This window comes from Thamnophis elegans, chromosome Z, assembly GCF_009769535.1.
Source record: "Thamnophis elegans isolate rThaEle1 chromosome Z, rThaEle1.pri, whole genome shotgun sequence".
NCBI lineage: Eukaryota > Metazoa > Chordata > Lepidosauria > Squamata > Colubridae > Thamnophis > Thamnophis elegans.
The window spans coordinates 98,864,701-98,883,947 of NC_045558.1; the positions used below are offsets into that span (position 1 = coordinate 98,864,701).

Genomic DNA, 19,247 nt, shown 5'->3' on the forward strand with positions numbered 1-19,247 from the left:
CAGTATATTGTGAGATTCAAATATGCACATATTTTACTGAAGGCATCGGTGGAAATAGAAAACATTGTGACTGGAAGAAAATAAAATGCAGAAGATGCAAACAATCATAACCGCACTCTTGTTTAGTTCATTTACATTTACAGTCTGTGGAGTGGCAAAGATACTACATATTTCATTGATCAGTTGATAAATATGTATGTGTAAGCACAGAATCTCAGTATTTATTTTAGGATGAGCATTACAGAACTTAACAGCATCATTCATAACATGAATGATCTATTACTTAGCTTCCGATATCACCTATGCCATTGTTTAGGATACATAAACAATGGCATAGTATTAGGATACAGAGTTTCTACGCAAATGTGCAAATAACTACCCACATAATTATAATTGCTTGAATCTTCTGCATTTAGTTTCCATTTGGCCTCACTAACTACTAATTCTAGAAATGGATATACTGTATAATCTATCTCGATAATATTATAGAGATATTATAAAATATAGCCCATAAAAATTGTGTGGTTTACTTTAACAGGCTGATTGGGCACATCATACTCTGAACTGCAAACTAGCCATACATGTTGTGACTTAATATGTTGTATGAATAAAGTTTGTGTGATTATTTTACATGTATTGTGCAAACCAAAGATTTGGGCCCAGTCAATGGTCTGCAATACGACTTATACAACCCACCAGAATTATCACTCTGGAAACTGATAAAACATTGCTTATAAATAGCCTAAAAGGACATATTTTGGTTTTTTTAAACTCTTTTTAATGCTGATAGTTCCCAAGTTTTAGTAAAACACCCACAGAGTTGGAATAAGCCAAAATGACAGTTTATCCCCTTCCATAAGATCACCTTTAATAGTGCTGTTAAGAATGAGGAAGCAGGGCAAGTCAGAAAGGTAACTGGACCCCACCTCCCCCAATTCTGGGACACACATATGTTGCATTACACGCCAATCTAGACAAGACAGTAGCTGTATGGCTAACTAGTGTCAATGGGGCTGGTGCGTTCGTGAGTGCCTGCATTTAAGAAGTGGTCTATAATGGTACGTAAGGTGAGCCATTCTATTTGATCATGCTCACCTTGGTCAACAAAGATCTGGCTCACCCAACGATTTGACCAGAACTTTTGAGACCCTGTCACATTTAGCATACAACAAAAAAGAATGGTGACCCTCGAAAATGTACCATTGCTTGTTTCTAACTCAGCAGTGATGTTGTTAAATAATGATAAACTCTTGAGCAGGAAAGTCTGTGCCATGACCTCCATTTTTGTTGAGGCAAAAGAAAAACAAAAAGGGAGCAGTTGTTGGATGGAGACATGGCTTGTAAGGAAAAAGAGAGACTGCCATCAAAAGGACTGGCATGCAGACTTCTTTTGTATAACTTGTAGACTGTCTATGAAAGAATGGTTCCTTGGTCATCACACCTCTCCAATTCAGAAACTGAGATGTGTTGTCCGCTGGTGGAGATAAATCTTGCCCGTTCCTACACCCTCCTCCACTCATCCTGGTAGGACAGGCTGATGCAACTGAGTCCATGAAATCTTTCACTGATTTTGACAAGAAGAGAGAAAGAGAACAATTGGATGCATAGCGAATTCCTCAGTGGTTTCCCCCACCCTGTTAGTGAGCCTGAGTAAGATTCCCTGGCTTTTGTAGGTTCTGCCATCCATAGTGCTGAGAAGCATTGTCAGCACACAATTTCCTCCAATGTGCAAAGTGTTGTCTGCAGTGGGACTGTCACAGTGTGGCTTGTGGGATCAGAGTGGTTTGACAAGGGCTCACACGTGCTCTGTGAACAGAAAAAGGGAAGACGACCAAAGGAGAATAAGTGGACAAGTGCATTCTTCAAATCCTACCTCAATTAAGAACTCACTAAATAGTTTTAGGCAGCCATCCCTCTTTTGGCCTTAGCTGTCTACCTCCAAGATAGCAGTATTGGCATAGCTTTCAGAGACACAATTTTGTAGGAGCTTTGCTATGTTGTATAAAATGCTAGGTATTATTAAAATCACCATATGTGGTTTTAATATCCTACCACAACAGGCCAAAAGGATAGGCATTTCAAAGACATAAACAGAGCTGATATCCCATTATATTAAATTATCTTCTCATATCTTTCTCAAGTTGTGATAAAATTCAGATCTGATGACTTCAACACCAGCTACTCCCCCCTGCCCCCCAATTCCAGCCAGGGTTTATTTCCTCTTGATTGTAAAATTTTATGGAAAATGTGAAAGCTTGCACACTAGTCTACAACTTTTGACTTGTCCTAATAAATTGCCTAAACATGATGGTTCTCAAAATACAAGTGTATTTCAACCTACCATTTTCAAATGGTGGATCCTGAAAGCCCCAAGGAAAAATTCAGAAAGGGTTTTGATGGCTGAGGGAATCACATTCTGTATTTGTACGGACACGGCTTATTAATGACACAACATATATTTGAGCAAAAATGCATGAACGCATGCATTTAAAATGTTTAAATCTTGTTCATATCGGTATGGGAGTTACAACACTTCTTTAATTTATCTCATTAAAATCAATGGAATGTGAAAGAATTTAATTTGGGATAGGTTTATATACACCTATGGACATGCACATGCATGTAGATACCCACACACGCACCCCCCCACACACACAAATGAAAACAAATATTTGTGAAGCTTGATATTGGAAACAATTACACTTTGAAATTTGAAATAGGATTCATTGGGGGAGAGGGATAGAGTGTAAAATTTTGAGAAACATATATTTTTTTTAGGATTTCAAAGACTAAAATCAAACGCCTTCTTAAACCCAATTAAAAACACCCCCAAATAAAGGTTGAATTATCTTGCAATTGTTTCCTCATAAATGAAGTTCAATAGAACTTACTCTCAGATAAGACGTACACAAAATTACAATATCCAATTTCACTGTTTTTGTTGTATAAAAAGAATAACTCTTTGTAGCCGATAAGGTATGCTTAGAGGGGCACGGTGGCCAAGCAGTTAAGACGTTGGGCTTGTTGACCGGCAGATTGGCAGTTTGAGACCAAGTACTGTGTGACAGAGTGAGCTTCCATTACTGGCCCCAGCTCCTGCCAACCTAGCAGTTCAAAAGCTTGTAAATGCAAGTAGATAAATAGGTACCACTTCGGTGGGAAAGTAACAGTGTTCTGTGTACCTTCGGCACATAGTCATGCTGGCCACATGACCACAGAAGCGTCTTCGGACAACGCTGGATCCTTGGCTGTGAATCGTCGGAGATGAGCACCGCCCCTTAGAGTCAGACACAACTGGCAGGGGAAACCTTTACATTTACCTTTTAAGGTATTCTTAATTTCTTTCTTGCAATGATGACAACTGTAAGATTGCTAAAGCCCTGCCTATAACAAATCAGGTTGTTAGAAGAGGAGGGAAAGGAGCAGGGATATTGCATCTGGGCTGTAAAAATCCAGACAACCAATAATGGCAGCAAATAGTTAAAATTTTGGACATCTGATAATTATCTGGAGATTTGCACACCAGATTTGGTAGCCTACCAAAGAGACATATGTATCTCTTTTTCCTTTAGGATGCACTTAAAACAAACAAAACAACCAACAATAAGATGCTGTCCTAGTGAAAGTCAAATATTTTGAAAAAGGCAGACTTCTAACAAATAGGCTAACAAAATTATTTTGAAATAACTGTTTGTGAAGCAACAAGATAAAGTAGTCATTTTAAATCACGTGGGCACACTTCCGATCTGCAGCATTTATTTTGTTGATTATGAGGTCAGTTACAGTAATTGAAGGTAGTAAGAAAAGCCTCATTTGGAATTGGAGGTGGAATTAAATAGCCATTGGAGTTCAGGGACTTGATTTAAACAGTCTAATTTTAACTGTTCCTTTACTCCTCACCCATTTCCATATTGCTAACGTTTCTACCTCCTCTAATCCCCTCAACAAAGTTGTCTGAATGTTCATGTTTGTCCATCTCAAAAGCTGGCAACATACAGGGAACATTAGGAGCTAATCAGGTTTCATCTTTTCCCTTCAAGGGGAAACTCCAAAGAAAATTGTGTTATTGGTATCTAATGCACTGAGCAATAATCCCCCTCACACTCGTATAGCCACTGTCCATGCAAAAGGGAAATAAAATAAATTGTATGATAAACAGTAAGCATTAAAATTTTCCAAAAGCTTTCTACATGCTTTGCTTCCATTCCTCTGTGACATTTAAACCCCCCCTGTGAGCTGTGAAGGTGAAATGTTGCCATGCCTGCAATTTTGCAATCAACTGAAAATTGGGGGGAGGGGGGAAGAGGGGGGATTTTAACTAAGGCATATAGGAAGAAACAAGCTCCAGGCCTGGAACTTCTATTGGCTGGGGTGGGGGAGGGGAGAGGGAAGACCCTAAGACCCAGGGCGACTCAAGAGTTCTGCCAATGGGGGAATGTATTCTCTACAAGTTTTGCAGTCTCTTAGTAATTCACAGGAAATTTCCAATTTTGCAGCGATTTCCAATAAATTAGAAAAAAAAAGAGTCAGCTTGCCTTAAGAGGAGATGGTATGGAATCAATCAGGATCAGAGCTAATCACAAAGTGGTGCAAAATGATAATATTGAATGGCTCTCAGGAATCCACCTTTTGGAAGGTTTCTTTCATTTAAATAGCATTACATAGGGCAGAAATGGGATCTATTATTCAGAAATCCTTGCCAAGCCAATGCAAGTCAACTACAGATCTAGAAATAAAGCTATCCAGAGCTAATTTCTGCCCATCCCATTTAATTAACAGATGACCATTTGCTCTAGGGCTCACTCAGAGCTTTTTTGTCAAGCCAGAAGTCAATCTGTATAATGTGAATTAAAAAAAAAAGGATCCTCTGAGTAAATGCAAATGATTGTGCCTTCTGCATAAGAATAACTACAAGAAACTGCTGCATCTGAGATTGGAGGGTAAACTACTGAAGCAGAAAGCATAAACTCGAGGCCCAGTGCCACTCTGTGCAGAAATTAAGGTCATCTCCCCAGCCAGATTGAAAATAGACTCTGCCAAGGAATATGCCAATGTGCTATATGTTGGCTTCTGCTCTTGTGAGTCCTGGCAGGGATGTGGGCCTACTTACCACATTCTCATCATGGCTTCCTTCCTCCTCCTCTGGGCCAAGAAGATCAAACAGTTTCTCTTTGATCAGCTAAAAGAAACAGGGGAAAGGATAAGATTCTCAGTTCCAGCAAAAATCTGATACACCACGATCCTCTGGCAGCAGAAAGAGAGGTCCTCCTCTTTACCCAGCACTGTGCTGGATTAATTATTTATTCTTAATCCGTGCAGTAAATTCAGGGCACTGAAGCTTGTTTGCATAAGAAGTCTGACCCAGTACTCTTTTTTTGAATTTAAAATTTTATTCAGCTTTTGGTCACCTACTTCTAAGGCTGCTCTTGCTTTCTTAAAGCCTAGAAATACATTTTGTTTAAAAAAAATAATGCTAAGATTTAATTTTAATGTTGTAAAATTCTTCTTTCCATACTGTAACTCTCATGAGGGCAATTTTCAGCAAACGATTATTATCTTAGCTTTGGATTACTTTCCAGAGATAATTATATTGATCTAACCAGGGGGAAAAAGGTGGGGGGAGGCATTTTTCAAAGTCCTGCTTCTGAATTATCTCAGAGAAAGGCAGATGTTGCAAGGCAAACCTGTCTGCAAAAACAGGCTATCTTGCCAAATTCAACCAAGTGAATCATGCTATGATTTTCTAATCTGTTCCCAGAAACTGCTTTGTTTAACAGGCCCTAAACTGCATACACTGTGGAGGTCCTACCCCCTTACTATGCTTGAGCATCCAACTAACTGCGGTCCACAAGCAATGGATACACATTTTTTGGACTAGTATTTATTCATTTTTACTTCTTTTGCCTTTGCTTGCAGGGAAAAGTTTGATGCCAACCCTAAGGCTCCCTTAAATTCTACTTTTCATTGGGCTGGTTGCAGAGGTGGGTTCCTACCAGTTCGCACCTATTCGGTAGAACCGGTTAGAAGAGGTTCCACCAGTGGACCTGGAAAGCAGGCCATACCTACAGAAGAGGTTCCAAAATTTTTTGAAATCCACCACTGGTCCTTGGATATGATTATTCTACACTATCATGTTCATATTTATAAAACTCAGTGCCTCTGTGAAAGGTAAGGAAACTGCGTTTGTGGTGCAATCAGAACATTGCGTGTGTTGAAGTTGTTTTAACGCAAACCAAAGATGCCTTTTAAAAAACAAGTTTACATCATATTCTTATGCATGCCAGTGCTGTGTGTGAGGTAATTTAAGGTGGTTCTGACAAGTGTCATCGGCATCTTCATATTCGGTCCGGTCCCGGTCACATGGGCGGCAAGCCACTCCCACATAGGAGGCTGTTAGATCGGCAGCAGAAAAGACGAAGAGGCGTCTGAGGTAACCTTCAAGACAGTTTATTACAGGCAAGAACAGTAACTGTAAGTAGACCGGCACCTCTCCTCCGTCTGACAGCCTTTTATACTGAGCTGTCAGACGGACGAGCCAATAGCCTTGCGTATGACAGCCCGGCAACCGGCAGGCGTGTCTGATTGGCTAAGACGCGCCTGGCTGCTGCCGAGCTGTCATTTGTAAGTCCGAGGACTTATGAGGTTATAACACTCCTTCCCCCCCAGCGAAGCGCATGCGTCAGAAATGGCGCAGGCGTAGTCGCATAAGTAGGCGGGGGGACGGCGGACACGCCCTGAACGCCTCAGTTGAGCTGCAGGCGTCGACTGGAGAGGATGTCCCTGTAAGAGCTCCTCCTTTCGGGGAGTGGAGCTCCAGGTGACGTCAGAAGAGCGGCCTGGGTGTGAAGGCGGAAGCCAAGGAGGAGGTAAGCTGGGCGAAGGGGGAGCAGCCGAGGATGGCGGTGGATTTGGAATAGGCCGGTATGCGGCCCGGGACTGGGGAGGACTGGGCCTACAGAGGCCTAACAAGTTGGGAGTGTGTATTGCGGGCTCGGATGGAGAGGCGGAGGGAAGGCCAACAAAGGGTTGATGTGACCCGGAGGCCCTGGCAGGCTGGCCTGAATGGGTGAAGGCCATTGGATCATCTGTTTCCGTCCACTGTTGCGGAACTGGGGCCGGTTGCGAGGCGTCGGTGGCCGGCCTCTGCGGGACTGTTTGAGCTGGATCTTCGTGGTTGTGGCGGCTCCTCAATTGATCCAGGTGCCGCCGCCACACGGTGCCATCGGATATTCTGGCCCTGTAGGAGACGGGTCCTGTTACCTCGATGATGGTGGCAGGCACCCATCGAGGATCCCCAGAATAGTTGCGAGCCCAAACAGTGTCCCCGGGAAGGAAGGAACGGGAGGGAGACCCAAGGTTGCCAGGCTGAATTCCTGAATAGAGGGGGTGTAGTCTATCCAGGGTGGTCCGCAGGTGACGACCCATCAGCAGCTCCGCGGGGCTTTGCCATGTTAGGGGGCAAGGTGTGGAGTGCTGTGCCATTAAGTACGCGTCCACCCTTGCCTCCCAGTCGCCTCGGTTCATGCAGCCCAAAGGCTCCTTGGCCGATCGGACCGCCCTTTCCGCCCAGCCATTGCTGGCCAGATGGTAAGGGGCAACTGGCGCATGGCAGATCCCTTGTGCGGCCAGGAATGTTTGGAAGGCAGCAAATGTAAATTGCGGGCCATTGTCGGACACAACTGTGTCCGGTAACCCATGGGTAGCAAACAACCATCGCAGGGCCCGCACCGTGCTCTTGGCTGTGGTGGAGTGCATTAAGATCAGCTCCACCCAGCGAGAGTATGCATCTACAGCCACTAAGAATACCTGGCCGTGGAAGGGGCCTGCAAAGTCTATGTGAATGCGGAACCAGGGCCCGCGTGGCATCTCCCACTCCCGGGAGGGGAAGGAGGGGGGAGATGGGCGGGATTCCTGGCAGGGGATGCAGCGGGCAACCCAGGCCTCGATCTCGGAGTCTAGGCTGGGCCACCATACGTAACTGTGGGCCACCGCCTTCATGCGTGCGACCCCGGGGTGATCGGCATGGAGCCGCTGTAGTACTTGGTTGCATAGGACCGATGGGATGACCACGCGGTCTCCCCAGAGGAGGCAGCCTGAGTGGAGGGAGAATTCCAGCTGGCGGGACTTGAAGGCCCGGCAGTCTGGAGGAACGACTCCTGTAGGCCAACCTCTCAGGACCCATGCCATGACTTGAGGAAGGACAGGGTCAGCTCGAGAGTGGGAGGCCACATCAGTGGAAGTTAGGGGCAGGTCCAGCTCGGCAATGGAGAGGACCGAGAGGCAGGGGACCGGCTGGGGGTCCTTGCAGGGAGGGGGGCAGTGACTAAGGACATCGGCATGCCCTAGGTGCTTGCCCGGACGGTAGCATAGCGCGTAGGAGTATGCAGCCAGGAACTCCGTCCAGCGGGTCATCCTAGGGGAGAGGATGGGGGGGTCGGCTTATCGCCAGCCAGAAGCCCAAGGAGAGGCTTGTGGTCAGTGTATAGTGTAAAGTGCCGACCATATAGATAGTCGTGGAACCTTTTAACCCCGGACACCGCAGCCAGAGCCTCCTTGTCAATCTGGCTGTAGTTCCTCTCGGCGGAGGAAAGTGTCCAGGAGTAAAAAGCTGTGGGGGCTTCTGAGCCGTTGGGGAGGACGTGGCTCAGAACCGCCCCCAAACCCAGGGGGGAGGCGTCACAGGCCAAAGTCAGGGCAGCTTGTCACTGTATTGGACTAAACTGCCTCTGACGTCAGCAGGGATTTGACAGCCGTGAACGCATGCGCTTCGCAGCTGCCCCAGCACCAGGCCACAGATCAGTCGAGCAACCGATGCAGCAGCTCGGCTAGTGACGCCTTGTGAGGAATAAATGGCGCGTAAAAATTCAAAAGGCCGAGGAACGCTTGGAGCTGCGCCTTAGAGGTTGGGGGGGTGCGTTCCTTATGGCGGCAATTTTGGAGGGGGTGGGGTGGATTCCCTGGGCGTCAATCAAGAAGCCCAGGAATTCCACTTGGGGCACAGCAAAGAAGTATTTGCTGCGCTTCAGTTTTAATCCCATGCCCCTAAAACGGTCGAGGACCTTCCTTAAGACTTCGATGAGGTCTGAGCGGCTGCTTGCAGCGATCAGGACGTCATCGAAGTATGGGACGACTCCAGGGAGGCCATGGAGCAAGCGCTCCATGAGGCTCTGAAAGATCCCCGGGCAACGGATACGCCGAATTGGAGGTGGCGACAGCGGAAAGCCCCCCGGTGGGTGACGATGGTTTGGGCAGCCGCCGCATCGTCATCCACAGGAAGCTGCTGGTAGGCCTGCGCCATATCCAGTTTAGAGAAAATGCAGCCCTGCCCCAAGGAGTGGAGCAGATGCTGCACAATAGGGACTGGATAGGGGTTTGCCTGGAGGCCAAGGTTGATCGTCGACTTGTAGTCGGCGCAGATCCTGATGGACCCGTCGGCCTTCACGGGGATGACTATGGGGGTCTCCCAGCGTGAATGGTCAATGGGCTCCAGCACTCCCTGCGCCAAGAGCTTATCTAGCTCGGCGTCAACCTTTGGCCTCAAGGCAAAAGGCACCCTGTGGGCCTTCAGCCTGATGGGAGCAACCTGGGGGTCCAAGTTAAGGGAGATAGGAGTGCCCTTGTATTGGCCAAGCTGCCCATTAAAGATGTCAGTATAGTCCTTAAGGACTGCTGCTACATCAGGGGGTGTGTCCACCACACTGTGCACTCCTGTCAGGGATAATCCTAAAGGAGAAAACCAATCAAGACCCAGGATTGAGGGAAGCGGTTTTAAAACAATGAGGGCTGAGAGAACTGCGCACTGGCTCCCATAGGAAACCTGCACCCCATAGCACCCCAGGGTGGTAATATTTGACCCCTGGTAGTCCCTTAAGATGGCGTCTGGTGGGGAAAGCTGGGACTTGGACACATGGGGGCAAAGTTTTGTGAATGTAGCCCAGGAGAGGAGGGAGCAGGAGGAGCCAGAATCGACCTCCATCAAGCAGGGGGAGCCCTCAATGGTGACTGTAATGGTGATCTTCTGCGTACCATCTGATGCCAGGTTGACCGACACCGCAGGGGTGGCAGGCACATTCTCGGTCAGGGTATAGCAGTCTTCACGGCGCGGCTGCTGGCGTCTGGCCGGTTGATTCTTAGGAGGAGGAGGAGGACCGTAAACTGGAGGTTGTTCGGCTGGTGAGAGAGGAGGCAGGGCGGCCCGGCAGACCTGCGCCAAGTGACCCTTCTTGCCGCATCGGCGGCAGACGGCGGTCTTGAAAGGGCAGGTAGACTGGGAGTGAGAGCCTCCGCAACCTAGGCAAGCTGGAGAGACCGCAGGAGCGTGGATCAGCACTGGCTGCTGTTGTTGAGGCCGGCGAGGGGTGGCCCGTAGGCGATCCACCTGGTTGGTGTAGAATTGTTCTGGCAAGGGTGCCAGCTCATCTATCAAGTTAGAAATGTAGGTAGAAGGCTGTGGTGGTGCGGGATCAGGCCCCGGCAAGGCTGTCAAGGCTGTCAAGGCAGGCAAGGCAGGCACAATAGAGGAAGCAGCCGCGCGAGGTAGATAACGGTCGATCTCTACTGAGGATAGGTCGGCAAGTTCGGCGGCTCTGGCTTCGTCAATGGCGTAGACTAGGGTGACTTTAGGCTTCCCCAGGAGTCGGCGCCTCAGGAATATGTCCTTGAGGCCGCACACAAATTGCTCCGCTAAGTTGTCTTCCAAGTCATGGAAGTCACATTGCGCCGCGGCGAATCGCAGAGCCTGCAAGAATTGATGGACCGATTCGGATGGCTTCTGCACTCGCCTGCGGTAGGAGAAACGGCGGGTGATCTGAGATGGGGTTGGGGCATAGTAGGCTTGGAGCCCTTCAGTTAATTCTTCCCAAGTCAGATCATATACAGACCTAGGGGCAGCGAATGAGCGGGCTGTTGCAAACATCTCAGGACCGCAGGCGGTTAAGAAAAATCCGCACTTTCTGGCCTGAGAGTAGCCTTGCCGGTTGTTGGCGATGAGAAAGCATTCAAATCTTTCTAAAAATGCGGCCCAGGACTCTCCGGCAACTCCGAACGGAGCGAAGGCTGGCATGCCGGCCATAATGGTTCGCGGCTGAGGCGATTTGGCAAGGCGGCTGAGGCGATTTGAGGTGCGGTTTTTTTTGTCTGGTCTACGCGCCTAACACGATCATTGCTTGCCCTCTAGGTCATGCTCAGAGCCAGAGATCCGACCGCTCGTCGCCAGTGTTAGATTGGCGGCAGAAAAGACGAAGAGGCGTCTGAGGTAACCTTCAAGACAGTTTATTACAGGCAAGAACAGTAACTGTAAGTAGACTGGCACCTCTCCTCCGTCTGACAGCCTTTTATACTGAGCTGTCAGACGGACGAGTCAATAGCCTTGCGTATGACAGCCCGGCAACCGGCAGGCGCGTCTGATTGGCTAAGACGCACCTGGCTGCTGCCGAGCTGTCATTCGTAAGTCCGAGGACTTATGAGGCTATAACAGAGGCCACACCCACAGAGTAAAATTTTTGAAACCCACCAATGGCTGGTTGTATATAGTAAGGTTAGGATGTGGGAATCAAGATCTCACATCTATGGCTGGCTGTCTCCATACTGGGGAACCCCCCAAAAGACAGAGTTTAGGGTTGGGGTTGGGGTAAGAGATACCAGTAGCCAAAACATCCTAACCTTACTATATACAACCAGCCCAATTTGTTATTCACTTCTTTTGTTAAATTTATATCACACTTTTTCTCCAGGATCCTAAACAATGTATAGCACATTTTCCCACATGAACAATACTGTGTGATTTGAAAGGGGGTTACTTTTGAATGTAAGAATCACTGCTTTTCATAGAGTAGATTTCAGGCTCAAGTCCCAGAATCTCCATGCAGAAAACTCTTTTATTTCATGTGGACAATAATGAGCAAACTACATTGATCACACTTGTAGAAAGAAATCCTTTGTGATGGCCAGTGTGATGTTGGTATTAAGGTGCTGCATGTGGATTAGGAAAACACAGATTCAATCTTCACCCCAGCAACATAATCTTCATGGATAACTTTGGGTCAGTTTTTATCTCTTTCTCTCTGCATAACCTGGTACCTCAGATGGGGTAATTAAACATAAGGATCATGCTATTTGCTGTTGCTGGGGGTGGGCATCCAGAAGAAGCAGGGAAAACACCTCCAAATCAGGAGTGTTAGCTTAGAAAACAGGCAGAAGTTGTGGTATTGTTTTCTATCTATGCTGCAACCCCTGTCCCCTTAATCAGCGAGTGTGAGCAAATGTTAACAGCTACCAGCCTATCCAGGAACGTGCTTTCTTATAATGACTCTGCAAAGCAGACATGGATAATCCACAGGCTGCTTAGAGCACCTGGATACCTTTTCCTGTTCTCTCTCTGCTTGTCTTTGCACAGATGCAATTTTCTGATGCCAAAAGATGAAAAGCAAAACAAAGATAAAAGCTGCTTAATCCTTCAGATAGGTTCAACATGCCCAAAGTTTTCATAACAGCGGCCAACCTGTCATCACTTCATTCCAAATCAGATAAAACATTAGGCTGTCGTTAACCACTGGAGTGTGTGTGTGTGCGTGTGTGTGCGTGCGTGCTGAATACCCAATTCAATGAGTTTCAAAGTGATTGAGAACCAAGATACCAACACACACACACATTTATGTTAACATAAAATATGTATTTAATGTCTTACTTGGGAGTGCTTTTTAAAGTTAAATTCAAATGCATACTAGTCTGTATGTGCAGAAAGAAATAGCATCAGGATTTGTGCTACCTTGTTGGGATTCAAATTTATATTCTAAACCTTGGCATTTTTGAACCTTGTAGAGGAAATGTAAAATTTGGTGATTAGATTTTGTGTTTCAAAATTCCAAAATGTAAATTCAGGAAACAGAGTTTCCAGAGCTTACTATACTATTGGATCAAAATAGGCCCATGGATGAAGTCTGTTCTTGCATCCCTTCAGCATGAAAATACATGGCCATTGGACTACATTATTCACTGCCTCATGGAAAGGGCTGCAGCTTACCTCATAAATATAGTCAAATATTTCCAGAATAGTGAGGATGCTAGCACCAATAAAAAGACCCATCTGACCCCCAATATCACCTGGAGAAGAAAGGGGGGGAAAAAAACAAAAATAGACATTTTAATCTTATATTTTGGTGCACATCAAAGTAAATTGCTTGGACTGGGAGACCCAATCTGGAAATAAGGGCCCTCAGCTAAGTAAACTAAATACATATTTTGAGCATTTTTATGCTGGCTGTAAAGAAAAAGATTTCCAATTACAGCTGTGTAAATTCTGCATCGATTGGCTCCTGGGGCAAAATCAAAGCTACTCCTCTCCTCTTCATCAGAATTTCAACTTATTTCCTCCAACATTCCGGAAATGATCATTCCTGTTCCTACTGTTATTCTTGTAGTACTTTACCGTATTTTCACGCGTATAACCCACCCACGCAAATAACCCGCCCACGCAAATAACCCGCAGGTTTTCAAGATTTATTTTAAAAAGTTTTTATACACCCCGCCTTCTTATATAACCCGCAATCACAGCGCGTCCCTTCCCGATCTCAGCACTTTCCCTCCCCAGTGCCCAGGCTTTCTCCTCCATTCCCGCCTCCCGTCCCTTCCCCGATCACAGCACTTTCCCTTCTCCTCCATTCCTGCCTGTTCCTGCCTCCCGTCCCTTCCACCATCTCAGCAGTTTCCCTCCCCAGCTCGCCCAGGCTTTCTCCTCCATTCCCGCCTCCTGTCCCTTCCCCGATCTCAGCACTTTCCCTTCTCCTCCGTTCCTGCCTGTTCCTGCCTCCCGTCCCTTCCACCATCTCAGCAGTTTCCCTCCCCAGCTCGCCCAGGCTTTCTCCTCCGTTCCCGCCTCGGGAGGAACGGAGGAGAAGGGAAAGTGCTGAGATCTGTTAACAGATTAGTTAATCTGTTAGTCGCTGTTGTGTAAAATATTTTCCGTATACCCCGCCCACTTTTATACCCCGCAGGGGGGCATGCGGGGTAGGTAAAAACGCACATTGCCCGCGGGTTATATGCATGAAAATACGGTTCTCTTCCCCAGTTTAACAAAGAGCTAAACTAAATTAAACTGCCAGGTGCTTAAACATAATGGCTCGTTTTAACAGGTCAAAAGCCTACCCAGAGCAAGATCTCAGTGCACAGGATTGTCATAAGGTATTGGAGTAATTTTTTTTAAAAATGAGTTGGATTAAAGAAAAGAAGTAATAAATGGGGGGGTGAGAAACCCTACAGCTGTTGTAGAAGTGTATACACACAAACATACGCTCCCCCCTCTTTTTTCTGCCATTATCACAGTTGATCTCTATACAAACAGGAAGAAATCTCTCTGTTTATTATTTAGAAAGTAAAAGGCTCACATCTCCATGACAACAGGGATATGATTAAATGCAGGCAACAAAAGCTTTGGACACACAAGCCAAAACTCAAACTGTCTTCTTTTCACCCAAATCTCATGCAAGGTTTGGGATTTGACTTCCTAAGCCAGTGTTTATTAGGTGGATGGATGGTAAACCAGAGCTTCTATCATGGGAACCCATATTTTCTCATCTTCTTCAACATTGTTTCAGTTACTGGTTCTATGATTCGAGGTGCAATTCCATACTTAGGATGCCTAAAAAAGGGCCAGAGGATCTGGGAAGAAACTTGATTTATTAATGGAAATCGATATAAAATAACAAATATTTCAAATATAGCAACAGAAAGATATGGCTCCTTTAAGAGATTGGTGCAATCCCGTATAAATCCAATATCTGATGCAATAAATTTTCCTGTTATGGATTCTAGTCTCACCTTTCTTTGCCTGCTTGGCAAAGAATTATGTTTCATTTTTTCCTTTTATTGTTTCATTATATTTTAAGAACTGTAGCCTCCTTGCCATCTCAGATATGCCTTATTGTGCCTTAATTAAGAAAGCTTCAGATCAAGGCTGGATAAGGCCCGACAGAGAAAATAAGAATAGTGGGCATGGCTGATATTCTTCTGACAGATAGATTTACCTTGAATATTTAAAGCGGTGCAAGCAGATAGATCTTCATTTTCCAATGTCCCCATTTTCCCTGAATAGACTGGCATAAACTTTATGAATTCATACTATGATTCTGAGCTGGTGGAATCAAGATTTTTCAGAGCTCATCATAGAAGCCTCATAATAATGCAGGTAGTCCTTGATTCATAACCATTTATTTAGTGACTGTTCGAAGTTACCACAACACTGAAAAAAACTGATTTAACAATGGGTCCTCACACTTATAACCATCATAGCATCTCATAGCCATGTGATCAAAATTAAGTACTTATGATAATTGCAATGTCCCAGGGTCATGGGGTTGCTTTATGACCTTCGCAGCTGGCTTCCAACATGCAAAGTCACTGGGGGAGCCTTTGGATTCACTTATATGGATGTGATTCACTTAACAACTGCAATGATTTACTTAAGAAAAGTGGCAAAAAAGGTCATAAAATTGGCCGTGACCCACTTAACAATTGGGTTGTTTAATAATGAAAATTCTGGTCTCAGAATACAGGTAGTTCTTGACACACAATTGTGATTGTGTGTTGAGAACTACCTGTAGACCAGAGTGTAAGCCAGAGATGTTAAAGGCTCCTGGATCAGATTTATTCAATGGTCAAAATAATGAGAGCCATTTGTTGCCCACAATATTTCTTAGGGTTTGTTGGATTTGTATCTCTTTCTCCCTGTATGTCCATGTTGCTTTGTTTCTGCTTCCTGTTGCTCCTACTAACTGAGAGGAGTTCTCTAGGATTATCTCATGGGGCTGAATTCCACATTGCCTACAAGCTTCAATCGTGTTATGTATATGCACAGAGTATTTACTCACCAAGTAATGCTGCCACTTCATATGCTTTTCTCTGCTCAATGGTCTCATAGTTAAGAGCTTCAAAGAATATATCAAGTACAAGTATATTCTCCCTAAGGAAAGAAAACAGGTAGCCCAGAGGACATTAGGAGGCGGCAATTCATTCCCTAAGAGTAAGTAATTGGTGGGGAATATACCAGTGTTATTTAACTGAAATTCCCATTGTACCAAACCACTGCTATAATGCAAGCAGTACAGAGGGTCCCATATATCCCATTCCTCCCTTATAGTTTGTTGATAACCAGAACACTCACTCTTTTCTATCTACCACTTTTTCTTGAATACCTGTTCCAAATGTGCTGGTGATTAAGAATAAAAGCTGTTTATAGACAACTCTGATTCCCTTGGAGGAGGAGAAAGATGCCACAAAGTCCCAGTAAACAATAGACATGCCTCACTAGGTTTGATCTCCCTTCTCAAAACTGGCACTTTCCAGATATGCTTGTGCTATAAATCATAGAATGCTTAAAATTACAGTCCTACAAAATTGTACCAGCTTGGAAAAAGTCAGTCCTTTCTGTTTCCCACAATAAGCAATGATATGGAGGCAGGGATTTGAAGGCAGGAACTCTTTGAAGCTATTGCTATTCTCAAAACTGATAGTCAGGTGCAGACTCTAATGAATCTGGAAGATCCATGCTAATAATTTTACCAACGGTCTAAAATATAGGGTTTGGGGTCTGTGGATTTTAACTTGGCCATTTGTACAAAGCTCCTTGGCTTCAAGGAATATTGATTGCAAAAATAGCCTACCAGGACACAATAATTGATTGTAGGGACGAAACCCAAGATAACAGTATCCTGTAAAATCTTGACTTCCAATATATCTTTTCTGAACAGTACAAAGACACAACATTTGCATCATGTACCAATCTAATTTACTGCTTGTTTTGACCGTGTACCTACTTTTGAATCTCCTGATCTTTAACTGGAGACTTTAGATTGTGTCTTCTACCTATGGTTGATTAGGCACTTGCTTCTAGCACTGAACCTTGTTTGCTACTCTGGAAACCCTAACTTTTTATGATTAGATTTCTGATTCCAAGTCCAGTTGGGTGGCTTATTTATTGGCCTTAGTAGCAAGTAACACATCATTCTTCTGAAATTCTGAAATCTAACAAATCTGGAAACTGATACCTGAAAAAAATCCCAAATGAACCAATTCTAACTGATACTTGACAATAACCTCTATAAATTTTGTAATTACCACAACCTCCTTTCAGTTTACTTTGCTTCATAAAATGATTATTCCACCCCTGTTTAAACCAGGATTACGTACGAGATATATTTCTCTGACTTGTTAAACTTCTTCTCAAGGTATTTAGCTGAGGTCTTGCTGGGGATCTTAACCATGGACAGCTCCTTGTTGTAACGGGTCAAATTGCATGGGGTTTGGCACTCACAATAATCATTTCCCTTTTCACCGAGAAGCACTGTAAGGCAAAGCAAGAATCAGGTGGGTTGATGACAGCTTGAGCTAGACCTGCATTTTCTATGATGCCTTTGAGGTTGACTATAACTCCCATGATCCCACCCAGGTTATATCAGAGGGGTTATATGCTCATAAAACTGTAGAATATGCTTTTGGAGGAGACAGATTTATACCCACACAATAATAGCTAGGCCAATGTTCCAAGAATGTTTTATGTAACTCATGGCAGAGATAGCTAGAAACCTATTGTTCTTCTTTCTGTTCACTAAAGACATTCATTGAAGTTCTATTGTTAACAGTCATAGCTAATAAAAGCCACTGATAGGGTAATCCATTCTGAATTCTCTCCTCCTTTTAAAAAGTGTGTCAAAAGTCCAATTTATATGCTGTAGTGATAGTGAGCTTGCTGCCAGAAATAACCTCTGCCTTCCCTGGTATTTTTTTGCAGTAATATATGAAAATTTCTTCTTAGATTATAGTCCATGCTCTGTATTTAACTTTAAAAATGAAACAGAAATTTACAAATTGTTCCCTGTTTAATATATATCAAACTCAAAAACATCTGATTTACATTCAGAATGCTAAATGCCATGTTTGAAACAGCTGCCCTTATCATTCCAAATGTGTGCCAGGCTCACATTTGAAATATCCCAAGCTTAAAGCACTCCATTTTGAGTTCAACATGCACTGATCTGAGGTCAAAAGAACAAATCAGCTTTGGGAAGTTATAGTGTTAAACAGAGCTGACGAGTGTCTAATCCTTTCCTTTCCTTCCCCAGAAATCATCTGCTTTATGGAACAAACCCCTACATCAACGAAGATACTATAGAAGAATGAGTGAGATTTGAATCTAAATAAATACCATGTTAATAGTGCAGCTAGCCAGAGGTATTCACAAAGTTGAAATGTCAAAAATAAAATCTTGCTTTTGAATTCTGTCTTGATGAAAATTCTTTACAGTACATTTCTGTAGAGATTCTCATCCAGGTCATTGTTGTCTCAAAGGTGCTTTTTCAGGAGGCAACTGGAGTTTCTTGTTTTTTCTTTTGAAGACATTTCGCTTCTCATCGAAGAAGCTTCTTCAGCTCTGACAGGATAGTGGGAACAGAAGGGTTTATATTCCTAGCAGACAGCTGATCATTTGTATCCTTTTAGAGGGTCGCTGAAGCAGTTGGAAGTTTATCTGTGTCCTCCGGGTCACCTGAGTAGTACTCCTGGTTCCTGTAGTCTGCATTTTTTTTCTCTGGAAAACCACTCCTACTCTCACATCATTCTAAGGATGTTTTCTACAGACTTTTAGCTATACAATTTGGGATGAACACCCTTTGAATTGTGTGGGAGTAGGAATGGATTTTCAGGAGGAAAAATTGTAGACTACAGGAACCAGTCTATTACCACCACTACTCAGGTGATCCTGAGGAGACAGATAAACCTCCAAGGGCTTCAACAACCCTCTAAAAGTATGTAACTGCCTTCAAGGAATATAAATCCTTTCATTCCCCACTATCCTTTTAGAGCTGAAGAAGCTTCTTGGATAAGTACTTGAGAGACCGCCTGCTGCCAATTACCTCCAATAGACCGATTAGATCCCACAGATTAGGCCTCCTCCGAATTCCATCTGCCGGCCAATGCCGACTGGCGACCACCCTTAGGAGAGCCTTCTCTGTGGCTGCTCCGACCCTCTGGAATGAGCTCCCCGTGGAGATTCGAACCCTCACCACCCTCCAGGCCTTCCGCAAAGCCCTTAAAACCTTGCTATTCCAACAGGCCTGGGGCTAAAGACCTTTTGCCCCCCCTCCCCGAATGGTATGGTTGTTGTGTGCTTTTTAAATTGTGTATTGTTTTGTTCGTCTTTTTTATTCTTTATTTATACCCCTTCCCTTGACTTGGATTGTGAGCCGCCCTGAGTCCCC

At 44.7% G+C, this 19,247-nt stretch overlaps 1 protein-coding gene across 1 annotated transcript in view; it reads right to left on the reverse strand.

The window, feature by feature from the left end:
• Positions 1-1,089: 1,089 nt before the first annotated feature.
• Positions 1,090-19,247, reverse strand: part of LOC116522271 (acid-sensing ion channel 2-like) — a 584,351-nt gene continuing 566,193 nt past the window's right edge. Inside the window, 5 exon segments of the mRNA XM_032237078.1 lie at positions 1,090-1,806; positions 5,111-5,179; positions 13,022-13,101; positions 15,864-15,955; positions 17,182-17,335. Coding sequence (XP_032092969.1) covers positions 1,705-1,806; positions 5,111-5,179; positions 13,022-13,101; positions 15,864-15,955; positions 17,182-17,335 — 497 coding nt within the window. The 3' untranslated portion in view covers positions 1,090-1,704.